Source organism: Scyliorhinus torazame, chromosome 1, assembly GCF_047496885.1.
Source record: "Scyliorhinus torazame isolate Kashiwa2021f chromosome 1, sScyTor2.1, whole genome shotgun sequence".
Taxonomy (NCBI): Eukaryota; Metazoa; Chordata; class Chondrichthyes; order Carcharhiniformes; family Scyliorhinidae; genus Scyliorhinus; species Scyliorhinus torazame.
The window spans coordinates 211,272,055-211,291,744 of NC_092707.1; the positions used below are offsets into that span (position 1 = coordinate 211,272,055).

At 53.2% G+C, this 19,690-nt stretch overlaps 1 protein-coding gene across 6 annotated transcripts in view; it reads right to left on the reverse strand.

Annotated features, from left to right (window-relative positions):
* The window catches only part of col16a1 (collagen, type XVI, alpha 1), a 779,331-nt gene that overhangs the window by 665,731 nt on the left and 93,910 nt on the right, over nt 1-19,690 (reverse strand). For all 6 annotated transcript variants that reach the window (XM_072502210.1, XM_072502224.1, XM_072502220.1 and 3 more), the window contains exon 2: nt 15,142-15,260. In XM_072502210.1, coding sequence (XP_072358311.1) covers nt 15,142-15,223 — 82 coding nt within the window. In that variant the 5' untranslated portion in view covers nt 15,224-15,260. The remainder of the gene's footprint in view (nt 1-15,141; nt 15,261-19,690) is intronic.

Sequence of the window (19,690 nt, forward strand, 5' to 3'; positions counted from 1 at the left end):
TTATGAATGGGCTGCAGAATCCGGACTCTAGAATCTTGTGACCTAGTTCCCAAAGTATAACAGATACAACATGATGGCAAAAAATCCCAGGGGTACGTATCTGCTTTTCACATGAAACAGTCACCTAAGTGCCCAATCTGGTTGGCTTATTATGAGCCGGAAGGATCAAGCTAAATTGCTGGTTTTCAAAGCAGACCAAGACAGGCCAGCAGCACGGTTCAATTCCCGTAACAGCCTCCCCGAACAGGCGCCGGAATGTGGCGACTAGAGGCTTTTCACAGTAACTTCATTTGAAGCCTACTTGTGACAATCAGCGATTTTCATTTCATTTTTCATTTAATCTGCCATATTGTTATGGACAAATAAGAGGACGTGCAGGATTTCTCGGATGGTGGGGTGTTGCTTCCCACCATCCGAAGAATCGGTGGGCATCACATCCCCAATGACTCAATGAGTACCCAGCAGCCATTTCATACTTCAATGAGGGCTAAGTGGCTGCAGGCATGACTTCGAACCCTCAATCGAACTGGCCAGCAGCTCTCCATCCCTGCAGCAACTTGGCTGCAGTGGAAGGGTCCCATGGCGGGAAGGGTGGGGGCCTGGAGAAGCAATAAGGGGGCTATTGGGGTAATGGCCTGAACAGCACAAGACAGCAGAAGGGTGGTCAACACCCCCCCCCCCCCCCCCCCCCCCCACAGCGGAAATCACTCAATCATTCACATCTCCTCAACCGCCACTGAACTTAGATCATGAATGGAAGCGCCTGGCCTACATTGTAAGGAACTTGTTTACTCCTTGTCTAATCCTTGCCTCCCATTGTTGCCTGTCCTGCTGGCTGGTTTTAAAATCAAAGACTTTTGATTTTGAACTGAACCCCCCGCTGTAAGCTGCTATGTGGACTGTTCCGGCAATTCTCTTGGATTCAGTATGCTCTGTGGCATAGCCCATGATGTCATTTTGATGGACTCGGCTATCACCTCTTCTGGAATTCCAGACATTTTCATATTTCCACTGGTAATTGGTCAAGCACTTCAGAATGTTCTGGAGAAGACAGGCAAGCCCTTTTATTTTTAGTTTCACTTATGGGATTTAAGCTGGAAGGCATCTCAAAGCAGATCTCTCTCCCAGCTTGTCGATTTAAACTGGGTTCCAGCCAAGCCTGGGGAAGTCCCTCCTATTTAAAAGCCTGCAGGCAGTTGTCAGGTCTGTGAGAATCTAAAATCTCTGTTTGGGAGGGCTGGTGATGTAAATCACTCTTTCTATCAGCTAAGGCTAGCGATTAAAGTACCCTCCAGCCGGTTTGTGAATGTTCCACGTCTGAGTAAAAGGCTGGGGAACTCAAACTGACTTTTCTCAACGGATGACCTGCGGTTAGAGACCTTTCTCTCTACAGTCAGTTCAACCTAGTCCAGCGCCACCTGCAGGAATAAGGGGCTGTTTAAAAACCTGGTGAAATCCTCAGGTGAAGCGACTCTCTGGAGGGAATTCGACTGCCTCCATGTTCTAATTGAAGGCAACCAGTAGGAAAAGCAAACCCACCAAGGAGGTTGACACTTTGCGTCCTTGAAAGATCGCGGACCACAAAACCACAACCTCAGCAGCGGAGATATTCACATCTCTCATACCCCTTACACCTGTTTTTTTTTAACCTTTTCCTTCACTGTGTGCCTGTCTTGTGCGTGTCTGGGTGGAGGATGAGACGGGGTTTGGGGAATAGTTAGACTAGTAGACCATTGTACCTTTATTTCCATTACATGTTCATCTTTTACTCTTGTTATAAATAAGGTTTCTTGATATTTTGTTTATAAATCTGGTGCCTGTAACACATTGGAACAGTCAAGGGTTAAAGATCTCAGGAAAATACACAAATTATTGGTTAATTCAACTTTGTTGAGATTCTGGAATTTGTGGGGCTGGAACTGACCGTGCACTCGCCCAGGGTATCAAACAATATTTATATTGATCCCTGCTTTGCTCTCTGTCTGTTTCCTTGTCTCTAATTACCTCATGCACACTCTTCCTCCTCTCTCAGACACTCTCTTGGAATCACTCTATCTCATGCTGTTTCTATCTGGCCCTCTCATTTCTTTCTTTCTTCCTCTATCTCTCTCTCCCTGTCATAACCCCCATGAGGAGCATGGGGAAACCACTGTCGATCTCCTTGTACGATTCATGGAGTACGAGCTTCCCAGGCAGGGGGCAGAGGCTGCCCAGCTGGAGCTCGTGAAAGACTACACATGAAAAAGGGCCCAAGCAGGGCCCTGAGTTACTGGTTCTCCCAACTAGGACTGGGTTGAGAGAGAGTTACTGCCCTTTGCAGAATATTGTATCGTTCAATAAATCCTGCTACAGTACCACTGGCTTCCTCAAGTTACTAAACTGGCGACGAGGACAAAAGGGAACTCCAGACTCACTGGTGGAATAGCCTAGCCACCCTGGATGATTACTATCCTGGAACGTGTAGACATAAAAGTTCAAGTAAGCTGGAAACTTTCGATGTGGGCCTGGAAGACTGGAGCCCGTATACTGAACGCATGTGTAGTCTTTCACGAGCTTCACCTGTCCCCTGCCTGGGAAGCTCGTACTCCATGAGTCGTACAAGGAGATTAACAGTGGTTTCCCCATGCTCCTCATGGGGGTTATGACAGGGAGAAGGAAATAGAGGAAGAAAGTGTGCCCCCCCCCCCCGAGTCATCCTCGCCATCCCCCCGGGCAGAGGACGGGACCGTGCGCTGCAGTGTCACGGCCGCATGCAGGGACGGTCCGGGTGGAGGGTGGTACTGTGGCCATGGGTCAGACATTGTCTAACGATGTAGAGCACAGCGCTCATCGCAGGGTGGATTGTCGCCATCCTCCATGGCCTGCAATAGACACGCTTCCACCGGCGACCGTGTGAGCCCGGCCCATTGTGTCGCTGGTGGATGTGCAATGGAGGGGTGCTGTACATGCGGGTGCAGTGCGGGTGGCTGGTGTTGGGTGGGCATGGTGAGGGTAGTAGGCTGGTGGGTGGGTGGGGTGCGGGTGGTTGGTGGTGGGTGGGAGGGGTGAGGGTGGCAGGCTGGTGCCGTAGTGTGCAGTCTGTGCCCATACTCGGCGATTCCCACGCCCCCCTAGTCCATGAACAAAGCGGCTATCAGCCTGTCCCGTGCCCGCTGGCCCAGTCGGTAACGGTGAGCAGCCTCCCGTCCATGTCCAGCCCGTCTGTCCTGACCATTGCCCCCGTCCTCCTCATCTAGGAGGTCTGCGCCTCGTCTTGCTGCTCTTCCACTCGCCCCTCCTCTGCCTGCAGCACATCGCCCCTCTGCTGGGCTATACTGTGCATGACGCAGCAGACCACAACGATGCAGCCGACCCTATCTGATGGGTACTGGAGGGCCCCTCCAGAGCGGTCCAGGCATCTCGCAGGCATTGATGACAATCCACCCTGCGATGAGCTCTGGGCTCTACATCGTTGGACAATGTCTGAAGCGCATCTTTAGCAGCTCAAAGCACCTCTCTATCACACCCCTGGTCGCTGCATGGGCATCGTTGTAGCGGTTCTCCGCATCAGTCTGTGGCCTCCGTATAGACGTCATCAGCCACGACCGCAGCGGGAAGCCCCTGTCGCCTAGCAACCAGGCCCTCAGTCGGGGGGGGGGGGGGGGGGCGTCCCTCGAACATGGTGGGGATGAAAGATTGCGCCAATACGAATGAGTCATGTACACTGCCCGGGTACCGGGCGCGGACGCGCAGGATCATCATGCGGTGCTCGCAGATCACGTGAATGTTCATGGAATAGATAGCCTTCCTATTTGTGAACACGGCCCTGTTATCCGCAGGTGGGCGCACGGCGACGTGCATCCCATCGATCGCCCCCTGAACCATGGGCATCCTGGCCACCGCAGCAAAGCCCGCTGCCCGGGCAAACTGGCTGGCCCGGTCCACAGGGAACTGGATGTAGCGGTCCGCAATGGCATACAGGGCGTCTGTCACTGCACGGATGTACCAATGCCTGCATGAGGTCCTGAGGTATGATGAGCGGGGCCGGTACACACGGGGCCTCATCGGGCGTCTCCGACGCCGTGGCACCATCACCACCTCCTCCTCCTCGTCCTGTCGTGCAGGCGGCCCTCCAGCCTCGGCGGTTGCCACTGCCTCCCTGCGGCACACTCCTCTGCGGCAGCCTCCGCCGCCTCCCTGGCACGCTCCTGCTCCAGCTCCCTCAGGTCAACATGTAGAAGTGCGGCTTCCGCCACGGCGGGCAACATCGCAGGGTGATGACCAAACATGACGGCCTGCGGGTGATGGGGGGGATAGACGACATGTCACCATCGCCCATCCCACCACCCCCCCCCCCCCCAGCCTGGTGCCATGGGCTGCATGGTCGCGACTGTTGCCAGCTGGCACATGGCCAGGCGGACACCCCCTCCCCGGCACGCACCGTCCCCAAACCGCCCCCCCCCCAACCTCCTCCCCGGCACGCACCCCCCCACAACACGGTCGACACTGAGCTAAGCCTATAATTGTAAATACGTTAAAAAATTCATCTTTGTTACCGACAGCTTCCTTACGAGTTATTATATTTATATAAAACACTGGATCAGCCTCAGCTGGAATGTTGTGTCTAGTTCTGGGCACCACAATTTAGGAGGGATGTGAAGACATTAGGAAGAGCACAGAAAAGATTCACTCGGTAGATTCCAGGGATGAGGAACTTCAGTTAGATAGATAGATTGGGACTGTTATCCTTGGAGAAGAGAAGGTTGAGAGGATATTTGTTAGAGGTGTTCAAAATCATGAGGAGACTGGATAGAGTTCATAGAGAGAAACTGGTCTCATTGACAGAAGGATCAAGAACCAGAGGGCACAGACTTTATTGGGAAAAGAAGGAATGGCAACAGGGGGAAAATCCAGGTTTTCAACAGGGAATTGGATTATTATCTGAAAAGGCAGAATGTGCAGGGTTAGAGGAAAAGGTGGGAGGATGGCATTATGGAAAATGTACCTCAGAGGGCCGGTACAGACATGACAGGACAAGTGGTCTCCTCTTGTGCTGTAACCATTCTCTGATTCCATTTTATGTTTACTTACGCAATGTCAGTTAGAGGGGTGCAGTGCTCTGACTGTGAGATGTGGCAGGTCCGGGAGGCTTCCAGCATCCCGGATGGCTTCATCTGCAGAAAGTGCACCCAACTGGAGCTCCTCACAGACCGCATGGTTCGGTTAGAGCAGCAATTGGATGCACTTAGGAGCATGCAGGTGGCGGAAAGTGTCATAGATCGCAGTTATATAAGTGTGGTCACACCCAAGGTGCAGGCAGAGAAATGGGTGACCACCAGAAAGGGCAGGCAGTCATGCAGGAATCCCCTGTGGTTGTCCCCCTCTCGAACAGATATACCCCTTTGGATACTGTCGGGGGGGATAGCCTATCAGGGGAAAACAGCAGCAGCCAGAGCAGTGGCACCACGGCTGGCTCTGATGTTCAGAAGGGAGGGTCAAAGCGCAGAAGAGCAATAGTAATGGGGGACTGTATAGTCAGGGGCACAGATAGGCGCTTCTGTGGACGTGAAAGAGACTCCAGGATGGTATGTTGCCTCCCTGGTGCCAGGGTCCAGGATGTCTCCGAACGGGTAGAGGGCATCCTAAAGGGGGAGGGCAAACAGGCAGAGGTCGTTGTACATATTGGTACTAACGACATAGGCAGGAAGGGGCATGAGGTCCTGCAGCAGGAGTTCAGGGAGCTAGGCAGAAAGTTAAAAGACAGGACCTCGAGGGTTGTAATCTCGGGATTACTCCCTGTGCCACGTGCCAGTGAGGCTCGAAATAGGAAGATAGAGCAGCTAAACACGTGGCTAAACAGCTGGTGTAGGAGGGAGGGTTTCTGTTATCTGGACCACTGGGAGCTCTTCCGGGGCAGGTGTGACCTATATAAGGACGGGTTGCATCTAAACCGGAGAGGCATAAATATCCTGGCCGCGAGGTTTGCTAGTGTCACACGGGAGGGTTTAAACTAGTATGGCAGGGGGGTGGGCACGGGAGCAATAGGTCAGAAGGTGAGCGCATTGAGGGAGAACTAGGGAATAGGGACAGTGGGGCTCTGAGGCAAAGCAGACAGGGAGAAGTTGCTGAACACAGCGGGTCTGGTGGCCTGAAGTGCATATGTTTTAATGCAAGAAGTATTACGGGTAAGGCAGATGAACTTAGAGCTTGGATTAGTACTTGGAACTATGATGTTGTTGCCATTACAGAGACCTGGTTGAGGGAAGGGCAGGATTGGCAGCTAAACGTTCCAGGATTTAGATGTTTCAGGCGGGATAGAGGGGGATGTAAAAGGGGAGGCGGAGTTGCGCTACTGGTTAAGGAGAATATCACAGCTGTACTGCGGGAGGACACCTCAGAGGGCAGTGAGGCTATATGGGTAGAGATCAGGAATAAGAAGGGTGCAATCACAATGTTGGGGGTTTACTACAGGCCTCCCAACAGCCAGCGGGAGATAGAGGAGCAGATAGGTAGACAGATTTTGGAAAAGAGTAAAAACAACAGGGTTGTGGTGATGGGAGACTTCAACTTCCCCAATATTGACTGGGACTCACTTAGTGCCAGGGGCTTAGACGGGGCGGAGTTTGTAAGGAGCATCCAGGAGGGCTTCTTAAAACAATATGTAGACAGTCCAACTAGGGAAGGGGCGGTACTGGACCTGGTATTGGGGAATGAGCCCGGCCAGGTGGTAGATGTTTCAGTAGGGGAGCATTTCGGTAACAGTGACCACAATTCAGTAAGTTTTAAAGTACTGGTGGACAAGGATAAGAGTGGTCCTAGGATGAATGTGCTAAATTGGGGGAAGGCTAATTATAACAATATTAGGCGGGAACTGAAGAACATAGATTGGGGGAGGATGTTTGAGGGCAAATCAACATCTGACATGTGGGAGGCTTTCAAGTGGCAGTTGAAAGGAATTCAGGACTGGCATGTTCCTGTGAGGAAGAAGGATAAATACGGCAATTTTCGGGAACCTTGGATGACGAGAGATATTGTCGGCTCATCAAAAAGAAAATGGAGGCATTTGTCAGGGCTAAAAGGCTGGGAACAGACGAAGCTTGCGTGGAATATAAGGAAAGTAGGAAGGAACTTAAGCAAGGAGTCAGGAGGGCTAGAAGGGGTCACGAAAAGTCATTGGCAAATAGGGTTAAGGAAAATCCCAAGGCTTTTTACACGTACATAAAAAGCGAGAGGGTAGCCAGGGAAAGGGTTGGCCCACTGAAGGATAGGCAAGGGAATCTATGTGAGGAGCCAGAGGAAATGGGCGAGGTACTAAATGAATACTTTGCATCAGTATTCACCAAAGAGAAGAAATTAGTAGATGTTGAGTCTGGAGAAGGGTGTGTAGATAGCCTGGGTCACATTGAGATCCAAAAAGACGAGGTGTTGGGCGTCTTAAAAAATATTAAGGTAGATAAGTCCCCAGGGCCTGATGGGATCTACCCCAGAATACTGAAGGAGGCTGGAGAGGAAATTGCTGAGGCCTTGACAGAAATCTTTGGATCCTCACTGTCTTCAGGGGATGTCCCGGAGGACTGGAGAATAGCCAATGTTGTTCCTCTGTTTAAGGAGGGTAGCAAGGATAATCCAGGGAACTACAGGCCAGTGAGCCTTACTTCAGTGGTAGGGAAATTACTGGAGAGAATTCTTCGAGACAGGATCTACTCCCATTTGGAAGCAAATGGACGTATTAGTGAGAGGCAGCATGGTTTTGTGAAGGGGAGGTCGTGTCTCACTAACTTGATAGAGTTTTTCGAAGAGGTCACTAAGATGATTGATGCAGGTAGGGCAGTGGATGTGGTCTGTATGGACTTCGGTAAGGCCTTTGACAAGGTCCCTCATGGTAGACTAGTACAAAAGGTGCAGTCACACGGGATCAGGGGTGAGCTGGCAAGGTGGATACAGAACTGGCTAGGTCATAGAAGGCAGAGAGTAGCAATGGAAGGATGCTTTTCTAATTGGAGGGCTGTGACCAGTGGTGTTCCACAGGGATCAGTGCTGGGACCTTTGCTGGTTGTAATATATAAATGATTTGGAGGAAAATGTAACTGGTCTAATTAATAAGTTTGCAGACGACACAAAGGTTGGTGGAATTGCGGATAGCGATGAGGACTGTCAGAGGATACAGCAGGATTTAGATTGTTTGGAGACTTGGGCGGAGAGATGGCAGATGGAGTTTAATCCGGACAAATGTGAGGTAATGCATTTTGGAAGGTCTAATGCAGGTAGGGAATATACAGTGAATGGTAGAACCCTCAAGAGTATTGAAAGTCAAAGAGATCTAGGAGTACAGGTCCACAGGTCACTGAAAGGGGCAACACAGGTGGAGAAGGTAGTCAAGAAGGCATACGGCATGCTTGCCTTATTGGCAAGTCATGTTGCAGCTGTATAGAACCTTAGTTAGGCCACACTTGGAGTATAGTGTTCAATTCTGGTCGCCACACTACCAGAAGGATGTGGAGGCTTTAGAGAGGGTGCAGAAGAGATTTACCAGAATGTTGCCTGGTATGGAGGGCATTAGCTATGAGGAGTGATTGAATAAACTCGGTTTGTTCTCACTGGAACGAAGGAGGTTGAGGGGAGACCTGATAGAGGTCTACAAAATTATGAGGGGCATAGACAGAGTGGATAGTCAGAGGCTTTTCCCTGGGGTAGAGGGGTCAATTACTAGGGGGCATAGGTTTAAGGTGAGAGGGGCATGGTTTAGAGTAGATGTACGAGGCAAGTTTTTTATGCAGAGGGTAGTGGGTGCCTGGAACTCGCTACCGGAGGAGGTGGTGGAAGCAGGGACGATAGTGACATTTAAGGGGCATCTTGACAAATACATGAATAGGATGGGAATAGAGGGATACGGACCCAGGAAGTGTAGAAGATTGTAGTTTAGTCGGGCAGCATGGTCGGCACGGGCCTGGAGGGCCGAAGGGCCTGTTCCTGTGCTGTACATTTCTTTGTACAGTCTCTGAATGTCAAGGCTGAGATCCCTATCCTCAGCTGATGTTCACTGTTTCTGTGGAGCTAACAAAGCCACTTTGTTACCTTCTTTGTGAGTTGGAACTTGCTTGCTGATCTCTGATTTATACCTTTCACTTATTCGGAATTATTTGTTCCACCTCTCAACTCTGACTGGAAACTTGCTGCAAGGCACTGTCAACTCAGACCGTACTCAGTACACATCTGTTGCCAGTTCCTCAGTTTTCTACAGCACTCGCACACAACCAACAACAGGACAATCAACCTTTTCATTCTTCAAGTATGGATGTTATTAACATGGTTGGCATGTATCGCCTGTCCCTGGGTGCTCTCCAAATGCTGCAGTCCCTGTGGTAAAGTGTTGCCAATTTGCTATCAGAGTCTCTCCCATTCCCACATGTGTTTCAGTCGTCTGTCCAATTCCCACCCTGTAATTCAGTGGTCTCTTCCATTGTCACCCTATCATTCAGTGATCTCCCCCATTCCCACCCTATGACTCGGTGGTCTCCGCTAGTCCCACCCTATGACTCGGTGGTCTCTCACATTCCCACCCTATGACTCGGTGGTCTCTCACATTCCCACCCTATGATTCGGTGGGCTTTCCCATTCCCACCATATGACTCGGAGGTCTCTCCCATACCCACCCCATGACTCGGTGATCTCTCCCATACCCACCCCATGACTCGGTGGTCTCTCCCATTCCCACCCCATGACTCGGTGGTCTCTCCCATTCCCACCCTATGACTCGGTGGTCTCTTCCATTCCCACCCCATGACTCGGTGGTCACTCTCATTCCCACCCCATGACTCGGTGGTCTCTCCCATTCCCACCCTATGGCTCGGTGGTCTCTCCCATTCCCACCCCATGACTCGGTGGTCTCTCCCATTCCCACCCTATGGCTCGGTGGTCTCTCCCATTCCCACCCCATGACTCGGTGGTCACTCTCATTCCCACTCTATGACTCGGTGGTCTCTCCCATTCCCACCCTATGACTCGGTGGTCTCTCCCATTCCCACCCCGTGATTCGGTGGTCTCTCCCATTCCCATCTCATGACTCGGTGGTCTCTCCCATTCCCACCCTATGACTCGGTGGTCTCTCCCATTCCCACCCTATGACTCGGTGGTCTCTCCCATTCCCACCCCGTGATTCGGTGGTCTCTCCCATTTCCATCTCATGACTCGGTGGTCTCTCCCATTCCCACCCTATGGCTCGGTGGTCTCTCCCATTCCCACCCCATGACTCGGTGGTCACTCTCATTCCCACTCTATGACTCGGTGGTCTCTCCCATTCCCACCCTATGACTCGGTGGTCTCTCCCATTCCCACCCCGTGATTCGGTGGTCTCTCCCATTCCCATCTCATGACTCGGTGATCACTCTCATTCCCGCCCTGTGATTCAGTGGTCTCTCCCATTCCCATCTCATGACTAGGTGGTCTCTTCCATTCCCACCCCATGAGTCAGCGGTCTGTCCCATTGAAGTGATTCCAGTGGATTCAGAATTAGCGATATTCCCTTTTCTGAGCATGTTTTGGATGCTGATTGGATTGGAGGCTTGTGCCCAGTGATGTCTCCCAGGAATTTGTTATTTTAAAGTACTTGATTGGCTGTGAAGTACATTCTTTAAAATAAATTTAGAGTACCCAATTCTTTTTTTTTCCAATTAAAGGGCAATTTAGCGTGGTCAATCCGCCTAACCTACACATCTTTGTGTTGTGGGGGTGAGACCCACGCAGACACGGGGAGAATGTGCAAACTCCACACGGACAGTGACTTGGGGCCGGGATCGAATCTGGGTCCTCAGCACCATGCCACCCTGATGTCTCACAGGAATAACGTTAAGACCATTGAATTTTATTTTCTCCGTCAATGGCCTGGTGCTATTGAAGATTTGTACGTATTAGGGATTGTGAATGAGAACAAAGTACAACAACAGTGATAGGCACGGGCTCCTGATCACCTAATTGCATTTAACTAAGATAAATGTAGCATTTTGTACGTAGGTTGGACCAATGCCAAAGACATCTATCGGCTCTGAAACTCTCTTCCCCCAAAGGCGGTGGAAACAGAGTCTTTGAATATTTTTTAGGCAGAACTAGATACAGTCTTGATTAGCAAGGGGGTGAAAGGTTATTGAGTGGAGGCAGGAATGTGGGCTTGATATTAGAACCAGATTAGCCAATATATTATTGAATGGTGGAGAAGGCCAAGGGGCAGAGTGTGCTACTCCTGCTCTTAATTTGTATGTTTATATTGGACAGTCACTGTCAGTGTGGAGTTTGCACATTCCCCCGTGTCTGCGTGGGTTTCACCCCCACAACCCCAACGATGTGCAGGTTAGGTGGATTGGCAACACTAAAATTGCCCCTCAATTGAAAAAAAAAATAATTACGTACTCTAAATTTACAAAATTAAATTTAATTTAATTTTTAAAAATATATATATGGACAGGTTGCAGAACTGAAGTCCATTGAAATTACAGTATTATCAGAATTTTCTGTCCAACAGTGGATAGCACTGCTGCCTCACGGCGCCGAGGTCCCAGGTTTGATCCCGGCTCTGGGTCACTGTCCGTGTGGAGTTTGCACATTCTCCCCGTGTCTGCGTGGGTTTCACCCCCACAACCCAAAGATGTGCAGGCTCGGTGGATTGACTATGCTAAATTGCCCCTTAATTGGAAAAAATTAATTGGGTACTCTCAATGTATTTAAAAAAAAAAAAAATTCTGGCCAAGACCATGTTAGAATCATAGAATCCCTACAGTGCAGAAGGAGGCCATTCGGCCTAACGAGTCAGCACCAACCTTCTGAAAGAACACCCTACCTAGGCCCATTCCGTGGCACTATTCCTGTAATCCAGCCGAACCTGCATATCCCTGGACATTAAGGGCCAATTCTAGTTGGGGGCGGGGGGCGGCGGCGGCTGGTGGTGGTGGTGGTTGGGGGGGGGGGGTTGTTGGTGGGGGTGCATTGCCACTCATCACTCTCCTTGCTTCTGCTTACTGGCCTTGGATCGCATTTATTGGTCACTGAGCTCTTGTCCTGATTTTTCTCATTGGTAAGTGACACCTGCTCCCGGTCACAGATCGATGTTCTAGATAACTTGAACTAAGAGTGCAATCTAAAGGCTGCACCACGCTGGGTGCGAATCCAAGCAGGCCGATTAGATTGCGGGAGAGTCCGAAATCAGGAAGCACACCAGGCACCGATCGGTTTCCGATCTAACCGGCCAGCTCCCGTTGGCAAGACCCAGATCCCGACGCGACGTGGCAAGAAACCAATAATTACCAATTAAGGCCAAACTTCATCCCATTAACAGGAAGAACCCTCTATCTAAAGGCCTCCCATGATCTAACTGGCTCCACAGCGAGAGGTCACCTTTAGCACGCCTATTTAAAAATGCGGAGCCAGCGAAATGGCTGCTGTGGGAATCGGAGGCTGAGTAGCCATCTTGGTAACGGGCAGTCAGCCCAGGGGCACTGGGGCAGCAGGGGGGGTCAGGCCTGGTCAGGGGTGTCGGCCACCTCCAGTGGAGGGGGTCGCCCTTGGGCTGGGGGAAGTGGGGAGCTCAGCGCCCGTGGGCCCGACATGCCATTCCCTGGATCGTGTATTCCCATACCAGGGGCAACTGCAGCTTCTGTCTGTCCATCCCACAAAACACCTCCAGGACAGACCCCCCTCCATGGTAATACGGTGCAGGTCACTTTAACCCCCCACTGACTGCGGAGGCTTATGGCTGCACAGTTGAAGGCTATTGCTAATAGGGAATTGGCATGTTAGTAATCTGAGCATCTCACAGCTCCCAAGTGGCTGTAGGTGGTGTATTCTAAGTGCTCCTGCCTTCGGCTGCAAACTGCCTGAAAGCCTGGTTTCTGCTTGCTTGCTGCCTCTTCGGCATCTTTGACGTAGAGTGAGGCCAGGGAGGGAGTTGGCTGGCCTACTACTGGACTGGATGGACTGGAGGGGGAGGGGTGCTGTTCTCACCCGCTCTCCTATGCTTTGTGTTGGTGTGGCTTCAGATCATGATTGTTCCTGCCTTGAGAGTCTGCTGCTGGAGCTGCCAGGGAGAGAGAGGGGAGGAGTGACTTGAGTACTACTGCAACTACCCGAGACTGTGGCCGGGATTCTCCCTTCTGGGGACCAAGTCCCCACGCCGGCGGGCAACCACCCCGGCGCCAACAGCCCCCGAAAGGAATTCTCCGAACTTTCCGCCGGAGGGGTTGGCGCCGCTCCAGCCGGTGCCAAAGGGCCGGCGCGGGTTCGCGCATGCGCGGGGGTTCTCGTCTCCGCGCCGGCCCCCAGGCAATATGGCGGAGCCCTACAGGGGCCCGCTGTGGAGGAAAAACGTCCCCCCATGGGCGAAGCCCGCCCGCAGATTGGTGGGCCCCAATCGCGGGCCAGGCCACCATGGGGGCCCCCGTGGGGTCGGATTCCCTCGTGCCCCCCCCCGAAGACCACCCATGCATACTTACCTGCCAGGTCCCGCTGTGCGTGGGTGAGTAATTCACACCGGCGGGACTGGCCAAAATTGGACAGCCATTCGGCCCATCGGGGCCCAGAGAATCGCCAGGGGGGCCACTGTCAACGGCCCCCGACCGGCATGGAGGCAATCCTGCCACCGCCTGAAAAAGGCGCCAGAGAATAGGGCAGCCGGCGTCGGGGCGGATTTCTCGCCTCCCCCCAGGGATTCTCCAACCCGGCGGGGGTCGGAGAATCCTGGCCTGTATGCCTGCTTCTGCCTCTTTAGCTTCTGTTGCCTGAAGTGAGGAAAGGGAGAGAATGAGATGCAGCTCTTCCGTCATGCTCTGCGTCAGTGTGACCTTCTGGTGTATTGTTGCGCTACCCCCAATGGACATCCCATTGATGAGACTCTGCTGCTGGGAGCCGCAGAAGGAGAAGAGAGCGGTGGGTTGTTTCGGATGTTGGAAACTTCATTGTACTTTGCCTGTTTGTTATTTAATATTTGGAGGCCATGTGTTTGTCTGCTGCAGTCCCTTACGGCTGCAGCGGGAGTCGGAACGGGGTGCTCTCTCATTATTACTCCATGTTCTGAACAGGTGTCTGTGTGTATGGCCTGGTGCCTTTTCCTAGTCGGTTTATGGTTAATGTGATATGTGGCATTTAAGTTGTTTGTGTTATCCTTTTGTCTAAAGGTACTGTTGACCGTTAATTAGCAAAGTATTCCCAAGTGGATACCCCTGAGTAGACATGCCATGTTGCAGGCAGATGTTATTGTTTGGCACCCCAATCAGACTTCATGGCCCAGACACATTGCCTGAACATTGGAGGATGCAAAACCGCTCACCCTAGAGCTGGGCCGCAGCACTGGGGACACCTCCACAACCAGAGGGTGGGTGTGTCTATTTGGGGGGGGGGGATGCTAGAGTAGCCCTGGCCCAGGCCGGTCCCAGTTCCATTCCGGGCGGGGGTCTGGGGTCCAGGGCTCGGTACCCAAGGACCCCTGCTATAGCCGGGGGTGCATGTGCAGGGCAGGACCCCCAGCACAAGCGGGTCGTTGGATGAAACCCTGAGAGATGGCAGGGAATGTAAGAGTGGGAGGCTTGGGGCAAATCAGAGGATACCGGGGTCAAAGCCTTAACTGGCTGTCAGACTCACACCCTCTCAATTCCTTACAGATATCATAGTATGGACGGTATTGTGGACACCGCAGCAGCTGCCCTCGCGGTGGCATTAGCAGTCCAGGCGGCCAGACGCCGAAGAAGGCCGCCTTGGACTGCCAGTTGTATAGGTGTCGCTGGTCGATCGAAAAGATGTTGGGCAGCATGTGCCACATGGAGGTCATTTAGCTTCTTGCAGCACTGTGTGGCGGTCCTCCTGGTGACACTCCCCACGTTAACGACCGCTGCCACTGCCTCCCGACCCCCTTGGGGGAAAGGGGTGTTCCATCTGGACTCGCCACGTCCAACAGTCTGGCCAGGTCAGCATCTCCGAATTGCAGTCCGAGTCTCCTTGGTGACATGGCTGCGTGTTGTCTGGGGTTTGCCCTGAACTCTGACCCCTGGTCCTGACACTCACCCCTGCTCTCTGAACTCTGACCTCTGACCCTTACACTCACCCTTGCTCCTCATTGACCCCAGGGTGGGGGCCTGGACAGCAGTAAGGTGTTCAAACTCATGCCAGCAAAGGAGACCTTACCTCTTTGTGTAGTCAGCGTCCCTCCCTCTGATGGCTGAGCGCTGATGGACACCCACAGGATTGTGATCAAAATGGTCCACATTCTACACCAATGTCTGTCAGCAATGCTTAACCATTACCTGGAAGAGTACAGGATAAAGAAAAGGACAGGTTACTGGGGTACTCTGATCAAACAACATAGAAACTGGCTGTTCAATCCATCAAACCACTGTACCAATTAATCCCACTCTCATTCATTCCTCATCGCCCTGTAAAATATCCCTGATGCACGATCAATGACCACTAAAGCGAGGTTGTAGTCCAACTGAAGGCTTTAATAAGCTAGATGTTTCCCCAGCAGCTCAGGTACAGAATGAGGGCTGCTGGGGCGGCACGGGCTCTTATACTCCACCTATCAGGGCGGAGCTATTATGCACTCTCACCAATAGAAAGCATACAGCTTCCACCAATGGTGCTTTAGCCTATCAGGTACCGTAATACCTATAATACCACATTCCCCCCCTGTTAAAAAAAGAGTCCGGCGGGGGTGGTGGCCTGAAACTACAAAACATGGCAACGTGGTATAATTAGTTATGGAGGTACCGTAATACCTCCGTACAGTGTTTAGTAACTATTTACAAGTCTGGTAGCTATGTACATTCGGTGTTTTATATTTACAGATTACAGTTAAAATGAAGCAATCAGTCGATCGGGGGCCCTGGTCGTCCTCTGTGATCATCGGAGCCTCGGTGGTGACTCCGGTGGAGGCACGGGCGTCTGTGACTCCGGGAGCGTGGCTTCGATCTCCATGGCCGCTTCGTCACCCCTAGATGGCGCTGGTCGGGAAAACGGCTGACCTGGGAAGGGAGCGCCTGCAGGGGGCGTCGGTGGGTGGTGGGGCCTTGACAGGGGCGGCGGAAGGACCGATCTTCCTGTAAGGTGCTGCGGTGGAGGGGAGGGTGGGACTGGTGGCTGGAATGTGCGTGGAGTTCCGGCGGGCGCCAGGTCCCATAGGGAGACCGTATCTTGTCGGCCGTCGGGATACGCCACGTAAGCGTACTGGGGGTTAGCGTGGAGCAGATGAACCCTCTCGACAGATTGGGGGAATTAGCTCAAATGGTAGAGCGCTCGCTTAGCATGTGAGAGGTAGTGGGATCGATGCCCACATTCTCCACTTTCATTTAGGGGCAGCACGGTAGCCTTGTGGATAGCACAATTGCTTCACAGCTCCAGGGTCCCAGGTTCGATTCCGGCTTGGGTCACTGTCTGTGCGGAGTCTGCACATCCTCCCCGTGTGTGCGTGGGTTTCCTCCGGGTGCTCCAGTTTCCTCCCACAGTCCAAAGATGTGCAGGTTAGGTGGATGGCCATGATAAATTGCCCTTAGTGTCCAAAATTGCTCTTGGTGTTGGGTGGGGTTACTGGGTTATGGGGATAGGGTGGCGGTGTTGACCTTGGGTAGGGTGCTCTTTCCAAGAGCCGGTGCAGACTCGATGGGCCGAATGGCCTCCTTCTGCACTGTAAATTCTATGATAATCTATGAAACCAACGGGTCCGACCTGTGCGCCCGCACGTGTTTTCGGAGCAGGATGGGTCCGGGTGCTGCCAGCCAGGTCTGGAGCGAGGTCCCAGAGGAGGACTTCCTAGGGAAGACAAGGAGACGTTCGTGAGGTGTCTGATTGGTGGTCGTACAGAGTAGTGACCGGATGGAGTGGAGGGCATCCGGGAGGACTTCTTGCCAGCGGGAGACTGGGAGGTTCCTGGACCGTAGGGAGAGTAGGACGGTCTTCCAGACCGTTCCGTTCTCCCTCTCTCCCTGTCCGTTACCCCGGGGGTTGTAACTGGTCGTCCTGCTTGAGGCGATGCCCTTGCTGAGCAGGAATTGACGCAGTTCATCGCTCATAAAGGAGGACCCCCCTATCACTGTGTATGTAAGCGGGGAACCCGAACAGTGCAAAGATGCTATGGAGGGCCTTGATGACGGTGGTGGCGGTCATGTCGGGGCAGGGGATGGCGAATGGGAACCGGGAGTACTCATCAATCACGTTCAGGAAGTACGTGTTGTGGTTGCTGGAGGGGAGGGGGCCTTTGAAGTCCATGCTGAGGCGTTCAAAGGGACGGGAAGCCTTCATCAGGTGCGCTCTCTCTGGCTGATAGAAGTGCAGTTTGCACTCCGCACAGATTTGGCAGTCCCTGGTGGCAGTCCTGACCTCCTCGATGGAGTAGGGCAGGTTGCGGGTCTTGACGAAATGTAAAAAGCGAGTGACCCCCGGGTGGCAGAGGTCCTTGTGGAGGGCTCGGAGGCGGTCCACTTGTGTGGTGGCACATGTGCGGCGGGACAGGGCGTCAGGAGTTTTGTTTAGCTTCCCGGGACGATACAAGATCTCGTAGTTGTAGGTGTTGAGTTCGATCCTCTACCACAAATCTTGTCGTTTTTTATCTTGTCCCGCTGTGCATTCTCGAACATGAAAGCAACCGACCATTGGTCAGTGAGGAGAGTGAATCTCCTGCCGGCCAGGTAATGTCTCCAATGTCGCACAGCTTCTACTATGGCCTGGGCCTCCTTTTCGACTGAGGAGTGGTGGATTTCGGAAGCATGGAGGGTACGGGAGAAGAAGGCCACGGGTCTGCCCGCTTGGTTGAGGGTGGCCGCCAGAGCTACGTCGGACGCGTCGCTCTTGACCTGGAAGGGGAGGGACTCGTCGATGGCGTGCATCGCGGCCTTTGCAATGTCTGCTTTAATGCGGCTGAAGGCCTGGCGGGCCTCTATCGACAGGGGAAAAACTGTGGATTGGATCAGGGGACGGGCCTTGTCCGCATAGTTGGGGACCCACTGGGCGTAGTAGCTAAAAAACCCTAGGCAGCGCTTCAGGGCCTTGGAGCAGTGAGGGAGGGGGAACTCCATAAGGGGGCGCATGCGTTCAGGGTCGGGGCCTATAACTCCATTTCGCACTACGTAGCCGAGAATGGCTAGACGGTCGGTGCTAACACGCATTTATCCTTATTGTATGTCAGGTTAAGGATTTTAGAGGTCTGGAGAAATTTTCGGAGGTTGGTGTCGTGGTCCTGCTGGTCGTGGCCGCAGATGGTGACATTATCGAGATACGGGAATGTTGCCCGTAAACCGTACCGGTCAACCATTTGGTCCATCTCGCGCTGGAAGACCGAGACCCCGTTGGTGACACCAAAGGGAACCCTTAAGAAGTGATAGAGCCGCCCGTCCGCCTCAAAGGCAGTGTATTTGCGGTCACTAGTGCGGATGGGGAGCTGGTGGTAGGCGGACTTGAGATCCACCGTGGAGAAGACCTTATAATGCGCGATCCTGTTTACCAGGTCGAATATGCGGAGGAGAGGGTACGCGTCCAGCTGCGTAAACCTGTTCATGGTCTGACTGTAGTCGATGACCATCCTATGCTTCTCCCCGGTCTTTACCACCACTACTTGAGCTCTCCAGGGGCTGTTACTGGCTTCAATGACCCCTTCCCTCAGTAGCCTTTGGACCTCTGACCTAATAAAGATCCGGTCCTGGGCACTGTAGCGTCTGCTCCTGGGGGCGACGGGTTTGCAATCCGGGGTGAGGTTCGCAAACAGGGAAGGCGGGTCAACCTTAAGGGTCGCGAGGCCGCAAACAGTAAGGGGGGTATAGGACTGCCGAATTGGAAGGTCAGTCTTTGAAGGTTACACTGGAAGTCTAAACCCAGGAGTGTAGCCGCGCAGAGGTGGGGAAGGACGTAGAGACGGAAATTGTTGAACTCCCTTCCCTGGACTGTGAGATTTGCTGCACAAAACACCTTTATCTCCGCTGACTGGGAACCGGAAGCCAGTGAGATTTTTTGATTCACAGGGTGGATGAGGAGGGAACAGCGCCTTACCGTGTCGGGGTGTATGAAGCTCTCCGTGCTCCCAGAGTCGATTAGGCAGGACATCTCGTGCCCGTTGATGAAGACGGTCATCGTAGCGGGTGAGAGCGTTCGAGGTTGAGACTGATCCAGAGTCACCGAGGCCAGTCGCAGTAGTTGAGAGTTCTGTTCGGGCAGTGTGTGGTCGGCCGAGCTGGGGTCCTGGGGGTTCATCCAAGATGGCGTCTCCCATTGATCGCACATGGTCGGGGATGCACAAAATGGCGGTGCCCATCCCTCCAACGTGGCATTCATGGAACAAGATGGCGGCGCCCGGGGTCTGCACGTGGCACTGGGATATGGAGGTGGCGGCGACCGCTGGCGGCACGGGGCCCGTGGAGAAGTTTGTGGTTGCGGTCCGCATTCACCGCTGGAGACCGCGGCCACCGCCCGGGCCTGACGTACCCCCACAAAATGGCCCTTTTTGCCGCATCCCTTGCACGTGGATGCGCGGGCCGGGCAGCTCTGGCAGGGGTGCTTGGCCTGCCCTCAAAAGTAGCAGCGGGGCCCCTCGGGGTTGCCAGGCCGCCTTGCAGCGCAGGCCTGTGGTGGAACGGGGGAAATCTCGGGGTCGGCCGCGGTGAGGTTCCATGCTGCCCAGGGGGCTGCCGCGCGGTCGGGAACGTAGGCGCGGGCGTTCCTGGAGACCACGTCCAGGGAGCCTGCCAGGGCC